General features: G+C 36.0%; 1 protein-coding gene across 3 annotated transcripts in view; it reads left to right on the forward strand.

The window, feature by feature from the left end:
* The window catches only part of TBCK (TBC1 domain containing kinase), a 108,773-nt gene that overhangs the window by 48,917 nt on the left and 33,084 nt on the right, over nucleotides 1–26,772 (forward strand). For all 3 annotated transcript variants that reach the window (XM_042796258.1, XM_042796257.1, XM_042796259.1), the window contains 5 exons: nucleotides 359–442; nucleotides 2,582–2,667; nucleotides 8,887–8,923; nucleotides 10,311–10,472; nucleotides 25,482–25,657. In XM_042796258.1, coding sequence (XP_042652192.1) covers nucleotides 359–442; nucleotides 2,582–2,667; nucleotides 8,887–8,923; nucleotides 10,311–10,472; nucleotides 25,482–25,657 — 545 coding nt within the window. The remainder of the gene's footprint in view (nucleotides 1–358; nucleotides 443–2,581; nucleotides 2,668–8,886; nucleotides 8,924–10,310; nucleotides 10,473–25,481; nucleotides 25,658–26,772) is intronic.

The following is a 26,772-nucleotide window of genomic DNA, read 5'->3' on the forward strand; positions in this document are numbered from 1 at the left end:
AGTTGTCTGAAACTGCCCTATAAAATTTTATTCATCCAAGGACCTTCACTTTTTGGTACAAACATCACCATGGCTTTCCAAACATCATCTCATTACTTTGTAGCTGAGACGTATGGAAATAAACTGGTCACAGACCAGGTCCAGCCAGCTTTATATGGGTTAATCAGTGACAGGAGACTTTCTTAGGAGCTTTTAAAATTCTTTACTGAGGAATATTCCCTTTTTATGTGTTTTATGATCATTTTTGTGTATAGATTGATTTAAGTATTTATGCTCATTATTTGCCTAATAATGACCTTTTTTAGGTGTATTAATGATTCTACCTCAGTAGTTGCATCCATTTTTCTAACTTTTTCAGCTCTGGCATATGCCTGCATGTCTGCTTTTATCCCCAAGTATTTGTATAACTTCTTTCTGAAGGATAATTCTCATGTTATTCAAGGTAAGTCAGTCCCTTTATTTTGTAATTCTAAGAGTAGAATTATTTCTAGATATATAAATACACTTTTTCAAGTGGTTGTAAAATCGGAACACAATTAGAATCACATTTTAGAAATACCTACCTATTTCATTCAAAAGCTTTATTTTAGATACATAAGAACAAAAGCTGTGCAAGAAAAATAGGAACAACATAAGAGGGTGAAGATTCAGGCAGGAGAAAAACAACTGCACACAAAAAAAAAAGCAACCCAGAAATTTTCTGTGTAGTATCCAAGGTAAGAGTCAGTTGATCATGCAAAGTTTTAAAATGAAGAAATAGTCTTTCCAGTGTTAGATTGTAAAGACCTCCTCTTCAGGTGATCAAAATCATACTGTTACAGGAGTGATTTTGACAATGAGGGAAAATGAAGAGGAACAGTACAAACTAGTGACTCCTCAGAAACTGGAAGTTACAGTATTCAGAGAGTTAGGGATTTGCGGGGAATTTCTTACTGAACAGAGGATCATGTCGTTCAATACAGCACAGTTGTTGAAGAACCCTGGGGAACAGTGTTCATAGTTCAGTCTTCAACAGCTATATAGGTAGCTCAGAGAAATTTAAAAAATAGCTAGTAAGTAAATGTCTGTTCTTGAAAATTATTTGTAAATTTAATGGATGAAGAAGGAATTGTTTAGACCTAGAAAGTCACCTGCGCACAGTCTGTGTTAGAAAGATAATTTGTCTTGTAGGCAGCTTTTAAAAACCAAAAGAAGCCATTTGAAACGCCATCAGTATTTTAAAGAAAACAGGTGGTAATGAATGTTTTTAACTGCAAGCAGTTATGAGTGTTTACTGAATACTGCATTTCAGCATGGCTTGATGTCCTTGTATTTCTTCTAAAGAAATTCTTTTTTATATAACTTATGAAAGTCAAACTTAGAAATGGCGTCTGTCATATTTTGTCTTGAAAAAACAAAAGGGAATTAAGAACTGATCAACAAAAAATTATTAGATGTAAAACCAGTTACATATTGGGTAATAGGGAGAGAGCTAACATAAGGGGAGAATACAGTGGTCAAGAGAGTTGGCATATGAAAGACAATGGGTAGGAGGTGTTATGAGCTGAATATGCAAGTAATAGTTTGGAATTTTGCCACTTCATCCTTGAAGTCAAATATAATAGAGAGTTATCTGCTCTTCCCAGGAGAGACAGTAGTCAGCATCTAGTCCTTACAGTAGGATTTAAAGGAAGCATTGGCAACTCTGAATGGCTAATTTGTGGAGCTGTATGGACTTGGTGTTTGGGGGCTTATCTTTGGGGACAGTAGTCTGTGGAGTATTGAGATGCCAGCATGTTCTGATCAGGGAGCAGGGTTCACAGTCTCTTTCTCTCTTCCTCCCATTGGCTAGCTGTCTGGGCCCTAAGTGCTCTCTTCTTGGGAGCATGGAGAAAGTGGAATTGCTATCTGTTACAAAATTGCAATGTTTCCTCTTTATCTTCCTTCTAATGAAGCATATGACAATGTGGACAAAATTGGGAGAGGGCCAGAACAGAGAGAGAGAGAAATCTGTCAGTGTCTGTGTTCTGCTGTCTACTGCTTTTCCAATTAAAAGCAAATTGGGAAAAAAGTAATTAAGATGTTACTGATCACAGAAGTGCTACCCTTAAAGCCCCATTGCTTTAAAACCTTAACTTCCAGGTTATAAACCTTAGCTTTGTAGAAAAGAAACCACACAAAATATAATTTAAAGAATATAAACTTTGTGTATGACTAAAACTGTTTGGATCTCAAATCCCTGGAATGGACTTGTTCTAATTTGCTTCCATCAATATCCTGTGGCTCATGCTCATACTGGAAAGTCTTTAATTTTGCATGTTGAACATATATCACAACCTAAATATGAACCAAGTAAACCATTGTTGAAAATTCAAATTGAGAAGTACTGAGGAAGAGAAATTGAATGTTTCTTCCTCTGTATTGAATATAATGGTGACAAGGAGGACAGTAGTGGTATTCACTTGCTGGTTTATTGTAGGTTTAAAAAAAAAAAAAAGATGAAAAAAATTTGTGTTCTTCCTTTTCTACAGCTAGCAGTGAGCTAGCAGTACATGGTGGCTTATGTTTTTGATGATGATCTTGAATTTGTTTGTCATTTCAGAATACCTGACGGTATTTTCCCAGATGATTGCATTCCATGATCCGGAGCTGAGTAACCATCTTAATGAAATTGGTTTTATTCCAGATGTAAGTACTAAGGGTTCTTGTAAGTATTGTTCAGAGGAAATAAAATTTGGAAAATGAGGGTGGCTAGGATGAGATGTCTTTCCAGACTCTTTCAGTAGCAGTTTGACATAAGTAAAACTTTGACATTAATGGACCTTTCTGAGTATGCTGTTAAAATGGTGAAGGTTTAATTGTTGTTTTACATACTTCAGTCTTTCCCGTTCTGTTGGCATGGTAAATTCAATAAAAACACTACTCATGATTTATTATAATTTACAGATTAATCTTAGAAGATGCATATAATTTTATTTTTAAAGTGTGGATTAATATACAAAAATTCATGTGGCCATAAATCACTAATAGTAAAGTAATTAAATGCTGTTGGTTAACACAAAAGACACGTGAATTTGCAGGTAATAAAAAAAAATATGTGCAAGTAATGGTTAAACTTCAGACATGGCAGACCTCAGAAAATGCTTAGCAGTTATTTGTCGAAGTCTGTCAGAAGCATTGGACAAGCACTTAACTTATGTCTAAGTTTTATGCTTTCATTGGAAGAAGTCTATAACATGTAGGAAAGTGAAAACTGACAACACAGCCAAAATGCTGTAGAGAGGGAGGACTGTGCTGGAAAAGGTAAAACAAGGCCTTCTTTCGAGCCTCACTTTTAGCTATCACTGTAAATAGTGAAGTTTTCCTCCTTTGTTTAGAGAGGCATGTATAGTCCAGAAAGCCCGGATAATGATCTATAAAAACATTTGTCTGCATACTATAGTATTCTTGACATTTATGGCTGATGTTTCTGATAAATAGATTTAGGCAAGGCCATAGATAGAACATTAAGTCATAGGGTCTCTATCATGTAGAAATTTGGTAATTACAAGTTAGTCGTAAGAACAGATGATGACGAGAGGTCAAAATGGAAGAAGGAATCGAGATGGTGGTGGAGAAATACAGATTTCATAAATAAGAAACTTATATACATTTCTTCTATAAGCAATATAAAAGTGTTTCCTAATAAGCATAAGGCTCTTCTGATATTTATTTGTTAAAGTCTGTGGATGACCAAAGGAATTTATCTGTTTATTTTGTTCTTTCTCACTGAAGAGGCAGAGATGTAATTTCCCTGACCATTTTACAGCTCCCTGATTCTTCTACTAACCTACATGAGAGCTCTGTAGCAACCCATCTTGGGTGTTAGGTGATCTTTCAGCAGCTTCTAGTGTCTGCTTATGCAGTTATAATTCTCCACTGAAAATTTTGAAGGTGCAATTCAGATGGAATAGTTTCAAATCATCTGGTTTGTTATATTTTGGTTTCTGTGTTTTGCTAGTCATTGGACAGCACATACTCAAATGTGAGCCTTGCCTCTAAGTGTTAGAGGCTAGAAATGCTTCGGTTATGTAGTAAATAATTACAAAACAGAGGTGTATTTACTGAAAAAACCTCTAGCACTGAATATAAATGCTAGTTCTAAAATTAACACTAACCTCTGAATAGAGGTCATCCATTTGAAATATTTTTTATTTTTTTTTTTAATAAGTAAAAGTTGTTCTTCCTTTTAGATCAGTGAGAGAGCTGATATTAGTACCTGTAGCAAGACAGCACAGGATCCATCAAGGTGAAGGATGTGCGCTGTAGTAATGAGATCTGAACCAGAGTTTCTTGCTTGAGTACTAATCCTATCAAAGTAAACCCTGCTTAATCTTTAATCATTGAAACGCAGGCTCCGCTGCAGGAAGGGCTTCCTGGTAGCCCTCTCAATTGCTTCGGGTCACGTAGCTCTCAGAATATTGAACACTGCTGACGCTTGAATAGTTGTGATTGTTGTTAGCTGATGTGGTGCCTCGATTAAGTACATTGCTGTGGCTATATGATTTACATGTAAATACAGGGATATATACGGTGAATCTTACAGTTCTTTGCTCACTCTCCCAAAGTTTATAATCTCCCACACCCTATATAATGCTTTATAACACATTCTATATTTTACTGAACAATTCTGACATCAACAGCAGACCATTTTGAACTGAAGAAAAACAAGAAAGTGTGCTACATTACTAAAAGGGTAACCATAGCCATAAATTATTTTGAAGAGCTTTCAGCTGCAAATTATGGCATCTAGATGGAGTTGTTAGCTGCCCATTAACAGAGGTGACAAAGTCTGGCTGCACTGAATATCATTGTGCTGGAGCTGCTGTCACTGGTAGATAGCTTAGTTGGGTTTTGGTGATGTGCAGAAAGTGTCGGTAAGAGGGCTTCATCTAACTGAGAACTAAAAATCCTGCAATTGAAGTACTTTACCCCTGTTAGATCTGTTACATGATTTTCTAGTGGTGAATCTGGGGAGAGATTTCTTGATGGTATTTTTATCTTGTGAGTAAAGTGATCATTCTTCAAATTTTGTTTGTGTAGGCGCATATAGGTAGGTAGAATCTAATACTACAAATTGGGCTGAATCTGCATTCTCTTTGCATCCTCAGTCATCAAAACATTTTTGTACTTCTCTGTAGCATTTAAATATATGATTAATTGTCTAGGCACCATATAGGCTTGAAGCTATAAGTAGGTGTGTATGTATTTTGAAGACATAACATGAAGGTGTAAAACAAAAACAAACAGAACAAACAACAAAAAAAAAAATCCAACCTTTTTAGCTTTGGCCTTGCCATCTCATATAAACTATGATCTGCAGTGCAGTGTGAAGCACGTAGACAAAAAAAAGTTACTAGAATACTCAGAATAAGATTGTAATATTTTTTTTTTTAATTTTTGTCCTTTTTGTTTATTCTCCTTTGAGATAATGTTTTCAGCCTGATCACACCATGAGTGAAGTCAGAGATGGGTAACGAGATACGTACTTTAAAGCCCTCCTTTCGATCAATCCCAGATCACTTGAAAATGGTGGACCTCCTAACTATGTACAAGAATATAAAATGTAAATGAAAAATACAAACAGATTCTCCTTTGAAGTACTTGTAAGAAAGCAAGCAGGGCCTTGAAGTTTTGGTGCTCAGGGGGGAGTTTCTATTCCTGCTAACGGGTGAACTGGTTTGCATGTTGGTTGAGTGACAGCGCTGTGCCTGTGTGCCAGGGCTCACTCTCCTTGGTGAGGATGGCCAAGGAGGAGAGGGAAGGAAGGGTTGGGGGGGTGGGGGTGTCCCAAGGGTGAAAAAGATTCCTTTTAACTAAGGATTATTCTTTTGTTATTTTCTTAGCCACTGTTCTGCGTAGGTATGTAAAATGGTCTTTTAGTTTATTAAGTTTGGAAAGAAAGATTGGATTACTTAACGGATCTTCATTCTCTGGGATTGTTACTGAATGCTTGAATAAGAAAAGAAATATGTGACACCTTTTCTGAATCCTTTCTGTTATCATTTGAGCCAGTATCTCTGAGAGTTTTGAGCATCTAACAGGAGATGTACACTTCTCAAAATATGTGCATCTAACCATGGGCAAGTAAACATCATCACCCTGTTGAAACACAATGAACTGCATCTTCAAGGTCAGGTACTGAGAAGAATTTGTCATAACAGAGCCCTATTGGAAGGGAAGCTTTAGCTAGAGATAATGGAAAGATGGAGAATGAAATGGAGTCTCAAGGGCAAGAGATTTCAATTGTAACTGAAAAAACCTGTGGATTTATTCAGACTGAACAGGAACTCATGTTAGGGGACTGCTGTATAAGAAATGTCCAAGTCCTTACTTAAAATACAAGCTCTCCTGTGCTTTTACTAGCAAAGCAAAATTCTAATCATGGTGTGGCTGATTTAAAGTTCACTCTTAAAAAAATCAAGCACTGGTTTTACAGGCTCTTACTTTAATGTGACTTATTCTCCGGCTGTTCCAGCAGCTCAAGTGCTACTTTGATTAAACATTAGATATGCTTCCCAACTATGGAAAGTTAAGCGTCAATGGAAAACACAATCCCGTCATGTTTCAGGGTTCAGTAGTGAACGGTTGAGAATCTTTATCAGCAGCTTGTTAGTACAGAAGCTGTTCCAGCTGGTGGTTGCTAGAGGGCAGTATTTACTAATAATTTGCTAAATGTGCAGTCATTTAACTAAAAGAATTTAGCCTGTTTATTTGAGGACTTCAAGTCAGTGCAGTTCTTTTTGTCTGTGTTTTTTAATTTGACTTGCATGGTGGAATTACACCACTAGTGTTGTGGATTTTCTTTGCTTGCTTGTGAATAGTAATCATAACCCCTTCATGTTTACCAGGACCTTCTTGTCTTAGAACATTATATATGTGAAAAACAGAGGGAAAAATCCCTTCAATAAAAACTTCCTTGGCACCTTCTACTTAGAGTACTTCTAATGTCACTGTGGATAGGTTTGGTGAGGATAGTTTAGAACAAAGCAGTGCTTTGCCTTGTGGTTACCTTACAATAATCTGTTTAATACTTCAAATTTTGTGTATTTTCTTGTGTATTTGTATGTAGATGCATAGAAGATAGAGGTGTCTGTAACTAGGACTAAGCGTGTATCTGCTTTGGTAAAACATTTTGATCAGATGTGTGAGAAGGAGGAAATAATTGCTTTGAAATACCAAGGAAGTAACGTTCAAAATGACGTCCACACAATTTGTAGCTCCAAGTGAAGAGGAGCCTCAGGCTATGAGCAATGCTTGTTTTCCTACTGCATGAAAAGAAAGATATTGCAGACATGCAAGCAGGTAAACAGGTATTAGCTGATCACAATCACTGTAGTGGGTATTTCAGGGAACAGGCTATGTTGTTCAGTAGGGAGCCATCTACTGAAGACATGACAAGGATATACTTGGGGAAATTGTGTGAATGTATTATAAGATGGTAATGGTGATAGAAATTGATATGTTTTGGAGTTTTAACCCTTAAAATCAACTGGGGGGTTGGAGCCTAAAGTTTATAAAATCCTCTGGAATACTGAAAGTGGTGAACAGTCCGGTCATCACAGCTTTCTTAGTTTTGTGGACAGTATGGTTCAGATACTATCAGATGCTCAGATGAAGACATAGGAATAAAATTTAGAGTGTGGTGTTCTAAAGAGCTCTTCAGCAAATGTGTGCATCATTTAATCAGTGCCATAACCCAGTTAAGAGTTTACGGAATAAGTAGTAATTTATTAACATTATGACGATTATGCTTACTTCCAGTGAAAGCTTAATAGGAGGACTAATTTGCACTTTTTATGAGCTAAAAAGTAATATATTAAGCTTTATGTCTAGCTGTAAATCTTCAGAAGTGGAAAACAGAGCACGTGAGCTATACAACTGAGTAAAATTTAACATTGATCATCTCACTCTTGCATTCCTAATTTGTGGGGATTTTCTGTGCAGTTCGATGTTTCAAGAGAATAGATTCTGTTGCCTTCAACATCCTAAATACTTCACTGAGCATTAAGAAACTCTTAAGGTGTCATAAATGCTTAGCTCTTCCAATGCATACTGAATTTTCTCTGTATGCTGTCAGGAGTATGAAAGTTTGCAGTAACTAAAGGCTTTCTGTAGCCATTGTAGGAGCACAGGTTCTTGAACAGTCTCATAATAGTATAAGTGCTGAAGCAGCCTCAAATTCTTCAGATGACACCTGCCTTTAAAGGTCCCAGTAGAACAAGGTAAATGCTTAAGATTTTAGTTTCTGGCACTATATACTTTTGAGAATGAGACAGTTCTTAGTGCCTTTCACTGACAAGTGTACATTTTAATAAATTCCAGCACAGGACAAAAAGGTAGATGTGGTTAATTTTTCTGCTGGAAATTGTGATTTGCACTTTTAACAATTTATATAGAATCAGTTGTTTTGTCTATAGTAAAAAAAAAAAAAACAAAAAAAAAACGATTGAATCAAGTTGGTTTATGCTTGTTCAGGCATCCTTTTCTCTTAGCAGTATACGTATGTAAGGTAAGAACTGTGGAAGTGTAATACAGCAGGTGTTTGAGTTCTTTAAGCCTTTGGGTGTTATTTTTTACAAACAAAAGCCTAGTGAAGGGTGGTGGTTGTTTTTGTTGTTGTTTTCAATGCAGTATCACAAACTAGTAATTTGAAAGAAATGAGAATGGGGGCCAAGAGAGGGGAATAAGCTTCTCTGAGGGGCTGAAAGTTATGTGATGGTGCTTCTTCCACCACAGTTATTTTCCATTTTAAAGACATTCATGACAAACAATGCACTTTTTAATGTAGTAGACAATTGTCACAAACAACTTGAGCTCTTAAAACTTTTTTTTTTTGTTTTCTTCCCCCATCACCTCCTTTTGCAGCTTTATGCTATTCCTTGGTTTCTTACAATGTTTACACGTGAGTATGCATTCTTTTTCTCTGATTAAATGTTCTTATACTTTGTAAGCATAATTTTTCTCACTTTTTCAGCTAAAGCCTTCTGAATTGGTGTGATGTGTATCATTTAGTAGGTTGCTTGTAATTTGCAAAGATGTGGTGTGGTTTGAGTCTCAACAGTGCCTGTCACATACTTTCTGCCCTGATTTGACAATAATTCACATTCTATTACTTTTTTTAAAAAAGTATTATATTAAATCTGAACGGGATTATTTTATGCATGCAGGATTTAGAGAGTCTGTGAAGGAAGCTGTTATTTACTGGGGGGGAAAAAAAAAAAAAAACAAACAAACAAAAAAAAACCTAACAAAAACACACCTCATGACTTTCCTCTGACCTCACCCAAATAATGTAAGAAAGAGAGTAACTTTGTTTTTAAAGACCAAGAAAACAACCTTCTTTTAATGAAACATTGACACATTGTTATTTTACTAGTGCTAGTTTACTATGATATTTGTGCTTGTATTTTAGGAACAAAAAGAGCTTTATCATTTGGTGAGCTTTTAATGAAAGAGGGCAAAGTTAATAAAGCAAGTCAGAAAGCAATTAAAAGACTTCTGATTTTTTTTTTCATTTTAGGTCAACATTGGCAGGCTTTGCATTAAATAAAAAAAAAATGGCAGGATGAAAAGAGCTGATGGATTATTTCTCTGATGAAATATCAAAGAATTTAATGTGAAATTCTTGATTGCAATTTTTAAAGATGTTGACTGTAAAGCACTGGCCCTTGCAGTTTTCCGTTCTATAACTTTCATGAGAATCGTCACCTTTGGAAAACCAAGGAGATGGTTTCCTTGGCGGTGAATTGCAGTAAAATGTTAGAATTATTTAGTTGAAGGATAGCTTATTTTAGGAGAGCCACCTTCAGCTTTATATGTAAAATGTTGTTATTTGTAACAGGTTTTTCCCCTTGTCTTTCCTTTATTGTGCCACTTTTTGCTCTATTCTGCTAATTTTCTTGTCTAATTTTAAGTAATTGAGCTTATTGATTAATTCATTAATGTCTTTGTACTATTGGAAATGCATGTCTCAATGCATAATTGCACTGTACCGGAAGAAAAATAAATTGCCTAATTTTGTGCGTGTTTGAAATTGAGAACCTGCACATTTTTAAGTATTTAATAATGAAAGAAGACACTGATGATTTCCAGAATAATCAAATGGCATATGAAGACAAACCTGTTTCTAAACAGGCTGAGTCCTTTTTGCTCCCAAATAAAAAAGGAATAACCTTAGGATGGGAGAGGGTAAAAGTATGTAGGCAACTCGTTTAGAGCATGCTTGTGTGTATATGTTTTTATCAACTTGTATGCTTATAGCTTTTTTTAACTGCTTATTCATCATGCAGATGTCTTTCCTTTGCACAAAATTTTTCACTTGTGGGATACATTACTGCTTGGAAATTCCTCCTTCCCATTCTGTATTGGAGTTGCAATACTTCAACAACTGAGAGATCGTCTTCTGGCTAATGGATTCAATGAATGCATTCTCCTTTTTTCAGACTTGCCAGGTACAGGAAAAAAACTTCCCTCTTTCTCTGTCTTCTCCAATGTGCTGCTAAAGAAAGTATGTGCTTGCATGTGAATATATACTATAAATCTTACATGTGTTTTGAAAGCATGGTAGAATTAGGGAAACTCACTATCAGTGTGTAGGTCTTAACCACAGCTTGATGAAGTTAGCAGAAGTCTTTTTGCTATCATCAGCAAGAACTGGGCAAGCTTGTTAATTTTTCCAGGTGGAGGTTGGAGTAGTTTCTTGTGAAATTTAGAACAACTTTAAATTATTCATAAGCAACTATATGTAGACATGCCATGTATAGAAACAATCCAGTTGATAGGGATTTCTTAGTGAAAGAAATTTGGTGCTATTCTGAACAGTGCTTTTCCACTTGGATGCTGGTACTATCTAGTTTTCAAAAATAATTTAACTTTTGCTGTGGAAGCACTTAATGTAAAAGAATTAAGGGAAGCAGTATAAAATGCATTGGAATTGCTCTGTGAAAATTGGTTTCCATTTGAAAGTTAAAGCTTTCAAAAGAACCCTCAAAATTGGATCAGAGGTTGTGCATGATTGTTTTGCAGAAGTTCTGTCTTCTCATTCATTGGGAGGTGGTTGACCTATCCATAGAAGCAAGTGTTGCATCTTGTTCTCTTTTTTTTTAAAAAAAAAAAAAAAAAAAAAATGCAGGTAACCACCAAGTTTGGGTCTTATTTCTGAGCAAGTTGCTACTGAGACAGTAGAATGCATATGAACTGAGTAAGCCCTCTTAACTGGAAGATGTGTTTCCATTTCTGATGGACTATTATTTACATAACATATGAATTGGAAGGCTACTGCACCCAGAATATATCTCTCTGCTTCTATTAATTCCCGCTCTTCAACCCAGGATCTTACTAACATAATATGGATCTTGGTTAAGAGGTGACACTGTTTTAATTGTGTGGCCTTTCTTAAGGTAACTTTAACTTTTGACTAATTCCTGAACTAGTTCTAGATTTAGTGGGCTCTGAACACCATGTGTGCAATTCAGTAATTCATTTCAAGTCATTCTTTCAGAAGAATTGAATGAGAGCGCCAAGTTTGGAAGAGCATTTAAGCTTAAAAGCTCTTGTTAAGTGTGGCAGTCTACACAACTGCAGAGTTTACAAAGGTTAGCTGGTTTAGGATATGGCAGCAAGCAGCCTGAGGGTAAATTCATAGTTGCGTAAATCCATTTCCGATAAGTTCATTGAGTTCTTACAGATGAAGCTTTTCTTTAAATATTATTGTCACAAATTCTGTCTCTTCCTGAATGCCCTTGAACATATGTCCATGTTTCAAGAAGTTGCTTTTCTGCTATCTTTCAGTTTAGTATGTACTGTGCAATTGCTGCTGTATTTTTCAATTTATAAGAAATTCATTTAGGCCATTCCTTATGGAGATGTGGTTTTGTTTGGGTTTTTTTGTTGTTGGTGGTGGTTTTTTTTATTTTTAGTCTATATGCTTAGCCATTTTGAATGCCCTTATTTAATTTAACTCACTATCTTTAAATCCTCTGAAAGGTTAGTGCTAAACTAAAAGATTGTCTCTCTTCCCCTTCCCGCCTCCCCCACCTATTATCTGTATGTCTTAGTTAAATATAGATTCATTAATATTTAACTTATTTTCTTGCCTAATGTAATTTCTTCCTTTTTTTTTCCTTGAGTGGTTCTAAATTATATATTCCAATTGATCTTGAATCAGCTGTTTTACTGACAGCTGAAGTACTTCATGCTGAGGTAGTTAGTGTCTAAGAACACCATAGTTCTCATGATACATACCTCTTTATCGAATAAAATTAAATCATTAAAATCTGGAGTATTACAATGCACATGATTCCTGCTGATTATAGTTTATGACAACTTTGCTGATACTCATGTAGGAAATGTTTTGGTAGAATGGTAGTTCTGAAAAGATTGTTGTGTTTTTTTTTTTTTTTTCAATGTTGGTGACGTCTGCAATATTTTGGATGTCAACAGTGGCACAATTTTGAATATTGTGAGATGAATCCGAAGCATATCATAAACTGACTACTAAGGGAAAAAAGAATGAGGATGGAAGATGATCCTAGTATGATGTAAAACTCAATGATCTAGCTGAGACTTCTGTAATCAGTAACTTCATTGAACGTATAATTATCATATCCTTGTATCTTCTTTCTGATCTGAGTCTTATTTCTGATTAAGTAGTATTGACTACTTCTGGTGTTTGTCACCTCTCTCTTCCAAACGGGACTTCTGTTATGTTGGTTAAAATAAATAGTGTACCAGCCCTGAGAATTTTCTGAAACTAATTTACAGACAACCTTCACCTGAAACTGGGTCACCCTGAGGAAGAGATTATGTTGTTCAAAACATCTGCAATAATTTCAGCCATAAATCAATTGTTGCTCAACAGCCTGAAACTCCCGTGGTTTTAAGCTTTCTGTGCATTGAAATGGCTTATCTCAGGCTGCCAGTGAAAGTGACTTGCTTTTCAGACTGATAAAGCTATTTTATTGCAATCTAGCAACTTTGTGGAACACTTGTTTTTACAATAATTATTTCTAAAAATGTATATTTAAAGTTGAAAAAAACCCAAACACCACCACCACTGCTGTATTTCCAGGTAGCTGCATATAACACAGTTTCAATTACTGTTTAAAAAAATTAATGATGTGAGGAAAAAGAAGGTGCACAGGGCTATTATTGATTACTCGATTCTGAAAACCCTTTCCAGTGTTTGCCTCAAAGCTTTGGCCATATTTTATCTAGAAACCCAATATAGTTGGGCATTACTTGATATTTTCAGGAGCTCTGTTGGAAATTCTAGTTTGTTTTATGTAGTTTTAGCAATATTCTAGCCTATTAGGAAATCTATTTGAAGTATGACAAAATAATTGTTTAATTAAGAATACTGGAAAATCCCTTTGCTATAGCAACAAATGTCCTAGTTCATTCCTCATGGGTCTGTATAAAGGGGACATATAAGCAACTGCTAAAACTTAAATAGAATCAGATTGTTTAGGAAATAACAACCCCAAGGTGGGTTTTTTTAATCTGTTTCATTTTTCTTTCTTTTTCTTTTCTCCCTTGTGTTTAAGGAACTCTGCTAAGTATAAACTTTATTTGAACAGTATAAATACCAGAGAAGATTTAAGAGGTACTATTTCAGACAGACAAACAAAGCCAATGCTGGAGTCACTGCTAATTCTTTATATGTAGTTTGAGACTTAGTAAATCTCATCCTATTTGGGTGATGCAGAGAGAGCAAGCACAGTATTCATTAACTTTGTTTCTTCTTCCTCTTGGTCTGACACGTAGCAGGAGAACGTGGCAGGAAAATGAGGATGGTAAGGGTGGCACTACTATGATGCTGTGATTCCTGAGGTACCAATAACAGAGGCAGGACTCTGCTTTCAGATGAGTACTGACTTGTACTAAGCAAGTTTGGATACGTCTGAATCTTATGTATCAGCCAATTTACAACCCAGAAGGCTCTTTCATGCGTTGCAGGCCAACTGTGCAAATAACTTTATTTTAAAACTTGTGATTCTGCTTATAGCTTAGTCTTTAGCATCTTGCCATAAGTTTGTGTGATAATGTACGTTATGCAAATAAAAAATGATGATTATTGTAGCTTGACTTGATCACTAAGTTCATTACCCACTGTACAAGTACTACGAAGTCACCAGCACGTTTTGTTGGGAAGCAAACCCAGGTAGTGGAGGCATCCAGATCTGTACAACTCTTTGCAACCAACTGAAGGATCCTGTACACCCATTCAGTTCCACTTGGAAATGGGTGCAATATAGGGCCTGGCAAACGGATCTTTGAGGTCCATGCCAACATCGTCACTGAGATACAGAGATTAACTGTGGCCTTGAGAAGGGATAAGACAGCTAACAAAAAGATGGGGACAGGTTCTATTACAGAATATTACAGACATGAGAAAACATACCTTCAAACAAGCCTTGTCAGTTAGTTCACCCACTAACCTCATTTTCTGTAGTTTTGGAGCAAGAGAATAGTTCGTTCTTTTAATGCTATGCACCTCTGGAGGCATCTTTTTGTTGGCTTCAGGCTAGTCAGTGCTTCCAAAGGAAGAACCTCTGGCTCAGATAGGAAGTCCGGAAAGACCGGCTGTGGAAAAGCAATCCAGTGCAATGAGAAGCTACAGTAAAACTGATGAATTGGAAAATATAGAGGATTCAACTTTGTGAGACACAGGCATGTAGCTTTAAGATGCAACATGTAGTCAAAGACCTAGCTATCATCAAACCACAAAAATGATTCTCCAAGGAACAGTTTTTCTCTAATGTGGGAGAAACAATGATATCTGTTGCCATTATAGTGACGTGCCAAAATGCTGAATCCCATGATGGTGAAAGCCATATAAATGCTTAGAAATATTACATCCATCTCAGAAATGAACTAAAGATTTAAAAACAGTGGAAAAACTACACTGAGATTGTATGTTACAGTTTTGAATGATGTGTTTGTGCTGACAGCAGCATTTAGATGCATATCAGAGAACTCTACTTTAGATACATATCCAACCCTAAGTAGCTATAATTTTACTTTCCATTCTTTTTCTTCCTGAAAATCCTTTGTCTGTCCACATCTGTGATTCATATACTTTTATTGTGCCAGACTTTCTGGTGGTTCAGCACTGAGTTAATTAAGACTTGGTGGGAGGAAGAAATGGCAGTTGGCTGCCAAGCCCACGCTGAGTTTGTGTGTGTGTTTTTCCTGTTCCCATTTGTTTCACCACTTCTTGAATAAAAATGTAAACTCTGAGATTAAAACACCAACTTTGAATAGACTGAAAGAAATACAGTGGGGTCTTCTGTGTGCTGGTGAACAACGGAAAAACTGCTTTTGATGAGGCTTTGAGGAATAGATGTTGTAATAGCTCTTTCAGAAGAAAACTTTTTTCATAACTTCAGCTATGAAATTTTGACACGTGGCTTTGTTGTAGCTTGCCCAAGTTCAAAACTGTTGTCCCCTGTGGAAGATGACATTGTAAGGTGATTTATCATGCAATTAGTGAAACTGGACTGCTTTTTGAAATTACAGTATACCTGAAGAAAACCAGCAATTTGGTCTCTGCCACATGATGCGCATGATAATGATGCTATAAATATAACATTAAAAAATTGGATTGCAAATATCAAAAAACTTCAGAGGCAAAAAGAAAATCACATTTCTAGTTTTCATTTCTTGAGAGATGGAGGTCTGACTGATATTTATGGAAACATCGTTTTCTGAACAAATTCCTCATGTTTGCTATGCTAGATGGCTTTTTTAGATGCAAGTGGCAGGTGTATTTTAAAATGAAATTCCTGAAGATTATTGTTGCTAAGTACTGGCATTTATAAAGCAGAAACTGTATATTGCTGATAGTAAGTGGGGTTTTGTTTGCTTTTTTTTTTTTAAAAAAAAAAAAAAAAAATGGCTTACAGCCAGCTGTGGGTTGGGAGCTGGCTTTGGTACAGAAGCAGAGCAATTTGTTAGGGCAAACCTGCTCACCCAGGCTGTTTGGTAGTGTCAAACTCTAAGATTTATGTCATTTCACCTGAAGCTGTGAATTCTTTAATTATTCACGTTTTCCACTTGTAGTGACATGAACAAAATGCAGTTCTATTTATATATTCTATCTTCTTGAGACTGAAGAGAAATGCTGCAGTGGGTGACACACTAAGGAAAAAAATACCAAAATCCTTTATTTGATTCATATTAATGTACTTGCTAGTGTGTAGTTGTCACTGAGAGAAGAAAATCAAATATATATCCTTTAGCAAAGGACTGTCTCAAGAGATGGTATTTCATAAAAAGGGTGAAAAGTAAGTTCATCAGTAGAACTTCAATCTGAGGCACAGCTTATGTCTCCTGTTTCTTGATAGAACCTGTATGTACTCTTCATAGCAAAAGGGGACAGCAGAGAGCACAATAATCCACCTGTTAGTCATATAGGATTTTGTGCACCTTTACCCTGGTATAAAATCAAAGTACATGATGGTAGATCATCAAACATACTAGCATTTTTAGGCATGGAAAAACAAAATTCAGGCCACTCTTATCTGAGTTTTGCTTCTAGATGTGGCAAATTATTATTTTTTTTTTTCTTTACCAAGGTGTCTCAGGAAAATATTTCTCTTTTTTGTATGTGTGTGTTTCATTATAATTATGAGCATAACTGGATCAGGATTAGATTAGTGCTTAGAAAGCAAAAGTTTGCACTAGATTTTTTTCCTTTTACAGTTATGGAAAATGTTGCTGACAGACCAAGATGCCTAATAGGGTATCTGTCTGTACCTTTGTTATGCTGAATGTATTTCTTTGCCTGTACAGGTATAAATGGTCTTTCCAACAATATTTAGTTCTCTAATTGTTAATTGAGAAGGATTTTGAAGTAAGCTGCATAAATACTGCAGTGTTAAAATGCCTTGATTAAAATGTACATTAGCAACACGTTTCTCATTGTAGATATGTTTTGGGGTGTTGTATATCCAATGTTGTTACTAGGGATGCACCTAACTACTTAAATACAGAATTGGAATGGCAGTGCAGGCTGAGAGCTAGAAGAATCCTTCTGCCAAAATAAGGACTGAGAAATGAAGTCTAAGTGAATTCTCAGTGGTCTCATACTTTGGGATAGCTGTCAATTCACTTTGGTCTACTTTCTCATATCTGAATAACTTAAACTCTTGCCTTTTTAAATCTGTGTGAGGCATTTGATTCTGTCTATCCAATCTTCTTTGTTCTTAATATACTAAGAGCTGGAGTTGAGTAGAAATCAACAGAAAGACGAAAACTAAACATGGAGAGCCAGAGCAGGATTTGTACCTAAGGCTAAGACTGTTGATATTACCAGCTCAGAATAAATTTCAGGACTGGGTTGTTAGCATTGAAGGGCAAACTGATTCAGGAAGCACAGGTGTCCCAACTGCAAAAAGCTCACATAGTATGTGAAGAATGTTGTCTGTATTCTGAAAATGGTGATAAATGGGCTAAGTACCCATCGGGGGGGTGTTAGGTGAAACCTCTGTCACTGCAAAAATTTAGAAAGTCTAGACAAGCATCTGTTAGGGAAGAGACTAGTTACATATCATTTGGCTTTAGAGCATGGTAAGGAGCTAGACAATTTCTTGCTGGCTCTTCAATCATTATGCTTAAAAAAAAAAAAAAAAAAAAAAAAAGAAAAAAAGGCCTACTTGTTTGTTTTTTCTTTAATTAACCAGCATAGCGTAGTTCTAAAGAAACAAATTCAGCAATCATGTAAACTGACAGAGTATAAACCACAAACTTGTCTGCTGGGAAAGTAGCCCTGAAATGACACAAACTTGAAAATGTCTTAAAGATGGTCTTTTTTTGGTGTTTTGATATAAAAAATACTATATTTAGGAATGTATTACTTAAATACTTTAATGTATAAATTCAAATAGGAGATGTTAGAAAGCTTTTTCACAGAATAGGGGAACTTTTTTCCTTCACTTGAGTAGGTTAATTATGCAGCTAACTTTAAATCATTTAGAAATGTCTGTTAGATACTCTAAAACTACTAGTTTTGCACTGTGAAACACTGGCATAGACTTGACTAATGGTAAACACTGACAGTTTTGCATCTCAGTAAGTTATATATTGTAGTGCCAAATGACAAGAGCATTTTTTTAGAAATTAAAGCAATTTTAAGCATGGGTAAGTAAGCAAGATGGTTATTAACCTTCCTGTTTACAGTTGCTGTATTTGTGGGAAATGAATAACATTTCAGTCTTGAATAATGTGTTTCTTGATCTTGGGTAGTTTGTGTGTGTTACAAGGTTCAGGATACTCTTTAGGCAGATCTAGACTTCTTACCTATATTACTCTTTACTCAAAGATTTTTCCATCATTGGTCTAGGAACCAACAGGTCGAATTAGAGGCTTTGATCCTTTTCTCATGGCAACAGGTACTCCTTATTCAATGCTACCTGAATTTTTGTCTTATTCCAAAACCAGAAATTCTAAGTTACTTCATATTAGTTTCTTAATAATATCCTGAAGGCTAACAGGAGGAGAGCTCTGCTGATGCAAAAGTCTTCTACTTATGCCTCTTTAGAGATGGATCAGTTTTATAAGCATTTGGTCCGGTCAGTGTTTCTGATTGTAGAGTTCTTTATAATTTTTATACCTGTTATATCTGGGAAATAGCTGAAGTGCCAGATATCTACCACCCAGCTAGAAACTTAAACCGCATGATCTTTACTAATGCATACTGAGCTTCAGTATTTGTATATTACTTCAGTGAAACACAGATTTAGAATAAAGGAGATAGGTTTCACTAGTATTTGAGTGATAAATGTGTGTTGAGTCAGTTTAAGAAATATTTTAACTGTACAACACAGAGAAGCCAAAACAATATTTTTTCTTCAAAAATTAGATGTTGGATGTTGGCACAAGTTCCTCACCTCCATGTATTTCTAACAAGTTTTTCCTCTAAGCTGATCCTTGCAGTTTCATAAACCTGTCCTTTTTTTTGCATCTTTTATAGATGTTTATCATCTAGCTATGAAATGATATTCATTCTTCTGCTGATCTGCTTTTTTTTTGACTTATTTTTGTGTATCTCTAAGGTTTTGCATAGTAGCCTCCATCTGACTATTTCCATTATACAGTGTGAATTCGTGTCCTTCTGTTGTTGGCCAGTATCCCAATCTGATATTAGGGCTGGACTAAATGTCTTTAACATTTTGTTAGTTTGTAGAAATGTCTGCTGTTAAACAGTCATGGCACACCTCATAAAACTGTTTAAAACACACTTTTCTGTCAGAGCTTAGCTGACATTACAGTCCTTATGTAATCTATTTTGGTCTTCTTTCTCAGTAAGACATAGCATGTGGCATTTGGTGGTTCACTTACAGTAGACCTTTACCCTTCATACAGTCATTCATCATTCTGTCTTGCCTGCTCATTATCGGTGCAGGGCAACATCACATTTCCATACTGGAAGGCATTCTTTATGAAACCTTTTCACTAAACTGCTGAGTCAAAGCAATTTTTATCATCATGGGTAAGGAAAGGATTCATGTTTGTCCTTTATACAGTCTAATGTCTCAGGAAATAACTCGGTGTTTACTGCTGCTTCTCTCTTATTGCTCATTACTTTGGTAAGCTTTACATGAACTGGTCTAGGTGACTGCATAACTGCAGGTACTATAATAGTTGTACTTGCCATAACTCTTCTTTCAACTTTTCTTGTTTATACGCAGGCTGCAAACATATATCCTGAACGTGTTCTCAGCAGAAGCATCAGTAGTTCATATAGATTTGTCACTTCTTGAATTATTATCTTAATAACATCCTCTGCTACAGAACTCTTTATCTGGATACATTCTGAATTTCTCAGTCTTCAGACATCTCCTTTATGAATTAAGACAAGAGACCAATAAGTTCATTTTCCACTCGTCGAACATTGCATGTGACTTCATAAAACCAAAAGACCTTATTTTCTGAGTGTTTCTGAACTCTGATGCAGATGGTTTGATGTGCTTTCGCCAAGCAAGGGCCTGGACTGTTTCATTCTTGGTACACTAACCACTGTTTGTGGGCAGTCAGACACCAGAATAGTTTAAATTGTTGTCTTTCCAAGGGCAAGGCAGCTGTCACATGTACACTGAAAACAGCAGCATTGCCCAGAGGTGGTAAACAATATTGACTGTGGAGAAGTGTCCAGAGATTTTTTTTGTTTTTTTATTCCAGACGAGGTAGCCTGTCAATGCAGCATTGACATTACTGATGCTTATTACAGCTGTGCAACATGCAATCTGTCAGAAGACAGAGTAGTATAGTTTGTTCCCTTGCTTCTGCATCCAATCATTTTTCTAGCTGAGTACAACTTCGGTATACCTGCTGTATTACATAAAAAATACGATGGCTCCTTGACTGATAGCACATGTCCTCCCAGCAGCCTTTCAGAGGTGCACACCTTGCATCCATGTTGAAAGAACAAAGGCTTCTTTCTTACTAGTTGAAGAGTTTGAAAATTAATGACTGATATTTATGTTGCCTTTGAAATTTTGTAGCAGGATGCACTGAAAGGGTTGCTGATGTGTGTAAGAGCAATTTACTATCCATAAAACAACGAAATAACGCAACTATCCTATGATGTATGAAATAATTTATATTTAAAGAATAATTTTGCATTGACCTTTTCATTTATAGTAACCTTTTAGCAGTAATAGAGAGGTTGAATAGTAATGTCACTTCTCTTCCTAGAATTGTCCTTTTAAATATGTTGGCTTAGTGTATCTTTTTTTATGTCATCAGAAAAGAAAATGCTCGTGACCTTTCACCTCTGTTTCTTCTGAGAGCAGGAATCGTGAGATCGAACTGACTGACCTGTTCACCTTCTCTGCTTTTATAGCACAGAGGTTTTCTGGCCTATTTATGTGGCTGTGTGGTGAAAGCTGATGTTGCCTGGCAGGGTAGTAATGAAGTATTTGTGATGGAGAGGTCAAACCAAGCCCATAATTCTGAGCTGTTTTCAAAATGCAGAAGCAGTTTATTTTGGCCAAACTTCTTAAGTGGTGTCCTGTTACCCAAGGAAGGGGCTCTGGAATTGATTAACTGCTCACAAAGACTTGGTTTGTGTACATTTTCATTAAGAAAGAACGATTCATGATAGGTTTTTCTCCATTACTTTCTTTCACTTGCTGTGAACAATGTATGCACATCCAGTTTTTCTGTGAAAATAAAAGATTCTTTGTGCTTTTGCCACAGGTGAATTGCCTTTAAACCGATGCTTTCTTTTTAACATTTGGTTCAAGTGTGGTATAATTCTCTCCTGTATCTATATATAGTAATAAACACCAAATATATGTAGCTTAAAAAGCAGTTATGTCAGGCTGGGCTGCCCTTTTCAGTTGAGGCTCTTGACAGAAGGAAGCAGCAGCTTGGTAGGGAGTGAAAGTTTAGCATGAAGAGATGAAAATGAGTAGCACCTTAGAGCAATTAGGAGGTTTAGTTCAGAAAAGGAGCAAAATACTTCAGTAGGCTTAATATTGGCATGGGGCTATGGCAAAACCCAGGATATTGCTGTTAGATTACTTGTTGTTTGTTTCCCCACCCCTGCCTTTTTCAATTCCCATATTATTTGCATATTTAGAAATCTCAGGAAAAGTCTTTTGATGCCAAGTAATGGAGTAATTAGCTGATGCCATAGAATTGTTCCCCGTAAGGCTTGATTGTTGCTTGACTGAAATACTTAAGTTTAGTTGAGCCAGAACTCCTAAAACCAATGTTTTAAAATGAAACCTGTGATTTTTAGTTCCTAGGTACTTGGATGCCAACTGTGGCTTTTTGAAATGGAGGTACTTTGTGCTTTTTGAAAACCAGACTGCTTGAAGATGTACTAAATCTTGAAATGAGAATTTATTTTTATAGTGTTTATATTATGTTTAAAGTTAGGTTTGCGTTTGTTTTAGTGCGCACTTAACAGTTAATGACACCATGTTACGTCAGCACATTTTTGTTCTAGATTTTCCAGCAAAATAATTTGTATTGATTAAAACCAGAGGCACGTGCTTTTTGAACTACAAAACACCCCAGGGTTGGGACCTTGGAGAGCACAGTGATGTTATATGTGCTTCTCCATGAGTGAGCAGGCCCTGCCTGTCCTTTCGAAATATTTCTGTTTGCTTCTTGCTGATGCCTTGAGATTTATGCAGAGCCTGCTCTCAGGAGGATGTTCTAAGTCGTTTGCACATGACAAGTAGTCTGGCATGCTGGTGAGGTACTCTGTTCATTTGTTCGTAGTCCTGCTCAAGAATCTAGGCACTAGTTTAATGTGTTTACACTCCTGGTACACAACAGTATGTTTTTAATAATGTGTAAAACACATTTGTGTTTTTATAGCTTGTAACACAGTTACTTCAGAGCAGGAAGAGTATGAGCAGAATTAATATGGTGTGAATACAAAGTCTCGGTGAGATAACAAAAGAGGGACATTTAATTGGAGACTGACTCATTTGTCATATGTTTGAAAGGGCATGGGAAGAAATCAGAATTGAAGTAGCACAGCAAACCCTTACTTATTAGCCAGAGGGAGTAGAAAAGATCTTATCCAGCAAGGCTGCAAAAGATTGCATTGCATTTTAGTTATTGACAGGAAGTGATTTTTCTTAAACCAAAATTTTAAGCAAAGGCTGAAGATGGGCTTGAAGGTTGCTGAAGTGTGAAGCTTGTTCATGCGATGTGACTAACAAATGTTCTGTAAATCTTTACACAAGTTTAACTTTGTCTTTAAATTCCAGTATCCTGAAACTACTTGTTTTTTTTTAAAAAAAAGAAAGTGGGTAAATTCTTTCACTACCAGTAGTCGTGTCTCCCTTGTGGGTGATAAAACTTGACCGTTCCTGTATATATGCGTACATGTAACTATGTGCATACATTTATTCTTTGTGGAAACCACAATCTACTTGTTATATTTTTATTTTGCATTGCTTCGAAGCAGATTAATTAATCAGCAGACTGTAAATTGGTGTTAGGCTTTTGTTGGCTCCCTCTCAAACCATTCAAAATTCCCTCTTGTTTCATGGAATTTCATTTTTCAGGTATGGCCACTGTCCTGAAATGCTGCTTAGAACAAATGAGCAACCAAACAGCCAAGAATCACAGAATAACGGACTCCTAAATTTTTTACTTACATCCTGATGTGTGAGAACTGGTTATCATTTTTAGAGAAACTCATTGCTGCATTTTCCACTTCTTTAAATAAATTCCTTTTGGAATTAATGAGCTTGTTCCTAAGAAAAATATTTTTGTAGTCTGTCTCAAGGCTTAACTCTGTCAATCTCTATTTCTGCTTTCAGCTTTTCCATTACTTTATACTGCATATAGCGTTCCTATTCCATCCCCCAGTTCTCTGTTTTCAATTTCAGATATTTGTAGGTTATTATGCCTTCTCAACCAAACATTTCTCATGCTATTAGTTATTGTTGTTCAGATTTTTTTATTTTTTTTTTTTACTGGCTATATTCTGTTTTCATCCCACTTACTACAAAAGTATTGCTAATGCTTCCTTAGCTAAAAATCTCAGGAGACAGGACTAACTCACAGTTATAGCAGTCTCTTTACAGGGGGAAAAAAAAAAAAAAAAAAAAAAAAAAAACAAACCATAAATGGACTACAGTTTTGAACTGAAATTCTCAACTTTCTATAAATTGAGTCTTCAGAAATGTAGAGAAAGTGTGACTAATGACCCATGCTTTGGCGTGTATTCTGAGCTCTAGGAATAATAGCCAGTGAAAGGCATCTGCTGCCTTTACCTGAATTTAGAAATTGTGCAAAATTTTATAGTTTCGTGGATTTTCCTTGGGAATTAAACTAAATAACAACCTTCCATTGCAGTATATTCAGGATGAAAAATCTAATATTTCATCACAAAGAAAAATTGTTAGTTACTGTTGAGACACCATATTGTCCATTTATCTTTGGCAAGTATTATCCCAAGTAGTTAAGGAACCTGATATGGATAACGAAAATTGTGATTTACTTTCACATCCATAAAAAGGTTTTAGAGCTAGAAATAAAATTAGGTAAACCATAGCTTCAGTCCCACTTTTTTCAGAATTCCAGAAGCAAGATAGCACACAATCATCTTATCTTCAATGGAATTAAAGCATATACTGCAGGCTGTATCCTAACTGAATATGGACAGCTTTTTGAATGGGAGGTAAATAGATTGTTTAAAATCTGAATGAATGATACCAAGTGAATAATCTTATCCAGCTGGAATATTCTGCCCCAATCTTCCTCTTCTTCCACTCACCACCCTACTAAATGACTGAGTAACTGAAGTAAGTCCCTGATTGATGACAGTGCATCAAATCTGTTTCAGATGTACAGGTGAGGCTTGGCTACAGTGCCTCTGTTTTCTTCATAGAAGCTGATGCTTCAATCTTCTAAGTTATGAGTGTTGTAATGAATCATCCAAGGTGCTTGGGACAGGCACAAGAAAGAAGTGCTAATATACCCATTTGTTGTCTGATGCACTATACTAGGTTTGTTGTAAAAATCAAGCTAGAATATATTTTTCTCTTCACGAGACTGCAGACAGGAGATGCAAAACTAACCAGTCTTTTTATGGTGATAGAAAAGTAAATTATTTTTATTTTACATCTTGTTATAAGACAGATACATGCAGGATGCTTAGTCTTGAAAAAATTATATTTGTAACAGGTTTACTCTTTTTTTCTCCTTTGCATATGTGTTTCATTTATGTTTCAGTAACTTTTATTTGAGCACAGCTTATTTTAGGATGCTTCCTGTTTGATGGGTGTCTGCTTTCCTCCCAAGTTGAGAACTCTGGCCACACACACTACCGCTTAACTCTCTCAGCCAGAATGTTTCACTGTGAATGTCTAGTTGGGTTTTGGACTCTAAAATCCATCGCACTTGCCATCAAGCACAAATTACTGTCTCTGTTTTCCATCAAACAGGTAACATGTAGCTTTGTCAAAATGGCAGGCCACACAAAACTTCACTGAAAGCTTTCGGTGTGGCTCACAGCAGTATTTAACTTTTAACTGGCAAATAAGACACTCAGTTGACCCCGAAATCCTGATGTCCATACAGTGCATGAACTGTACTTTTGATATACTGCATATATGTACATTTAAAAGAGTCAGCAGTCTGACTTGTAAAGACACTTAATGAAGATGCCTTACAATAACCGGGCTTCGATTATATTCTCATCTTTGCATTGATTAAACACTTCTCTTTAAACAGCTTGCTGTATTTCCATACATAACTAGGAATAAATTTAATGCTCAAAACGTCTTTGCTAGTTTTTCATAAAAAATTTCTAAGTGTTTTCTTGAATGGGAGAATGTTTTTGAAAACTATGTGCCTTTTAAGGCGGTGGAGAGACAAACGTGTAAATAGATATATGTATATTTAGCAGTATCATAGCTAGATTAATTGGCTTTGCTGATTTTTCATGACTGCATTTCTTGTTTTTTCTTTAAATTCCTGATCAGAGATTGACATTGAGCGTTGTGTTCGTGAGTCCATCAACCTGTTTCGCTGGACCCCAAAGAGTGCAACGTACAGGCAGTACGCACAGCCTCCACGGCAAGCCAGTGAGAGCAATGGCACCAGAAGTTCCATGTCCTGCTTTTCAGCAGACTATCAGGAAGCACCCCGAAGTGACCTAGTAAGTGACCTGGGAATTGGAGGGGGGAGAGTTGTTCACATGGCATGTTTCTCCTGCCCCCAGTGTTTTTTTTCTCTTTAAAATTTAGACAGGAAAAAAATACCCCCAAAACCTCAGTTACTGGCATTTATGTTGTCACTTCGAAGTACAGGGGTTTGACACATTCATCAGATGTTCTAATTTGCTTGTCAGCTGGTGCACGGTGTTAGAATCTATGCCATATTATTAATTTTAATGAACAGTCCAATGCAGTGACTGAGAACTAACTGAAAGGCGGCTGGGGTTTGTTTTTTTTTAACTTTGCTGCTTTGAACTTCAGCTCTTTTGATGTACATGCCAATAAAAATATTTCTTCTCGTGCTGGATTTCTGCCTCTGCCAACTCCTGTTTCTTCAGTTCTGTGGTGTTTGTTACCACAGCAGACCAATGTCCATGGCACACCTGCAGAACTACGAACAGGCTTTATCTCAGGAGGAAAATAGTGAAAAGAATAGTTTGCCAGTGAGAAACAGCTAGCTGGGAAGTGATGGAGGCAGCTCTGTCTGCTTTTTCTATCTTGGCATGTCAGGTTAAAGGTATGGCTGAAGTTATTTTGAGAGTTAGTATGTGGTTTATGCCTGTGTTTGTCTTGGCAAAGAATAACTAGTGGCTAAGAGTATATCTGCATTAAATAGATACTCAGTTTAGCAAAAATATTTTTCCCTTCAGTAAAATCTGATGGTTGTTTCTCTTGTCATATATACCTTTTGAGAAGTAGTGATTTGAAATTATTCCTTTCCTTCCTTTCAGCAGTATAAATCTAGGCAGTCTCTTAAAAATTCAACAGGTTTGGTGGTTTTTTTTTTTCCCTTCCACATTCTCCTACAATCAGAATTTATTCACTAGTACATTACAATAATAGGGGAAGGCTGTATAGACCTGCCATATTTATTGGGTCAATTGCATTAGGTCAATTGCATCTTTCCATTTGTTTTTCCTAACTAAGTGTATCGTCACTCATCTGTATCTTACTTTTTAAATAGTCCTTAAGCCTGCATGTGATATTCAGTCATTTTCTTGTTTTTTACTTTAGTTTTGATTTTATTTCTATTTCTCTATTTTCTAGAAGTCTTAAC

This window comes from Tyto alba, unplaced genomic scaffold (assembly GCF_018691265.1).
Source record: "Tyto alba isolate M040663 unplaced genomic scaffold, T.alba_DEE_v4.0 Super-Scaffold_23, whole genome shotgun sequence".
Classification (NCBI taxonomy): domain Eukaryota; kingdom Metazoa; phylum Chordata; class Aves; order Strigiformes; family Tytonidae; genus Tyto; species Tyto alba.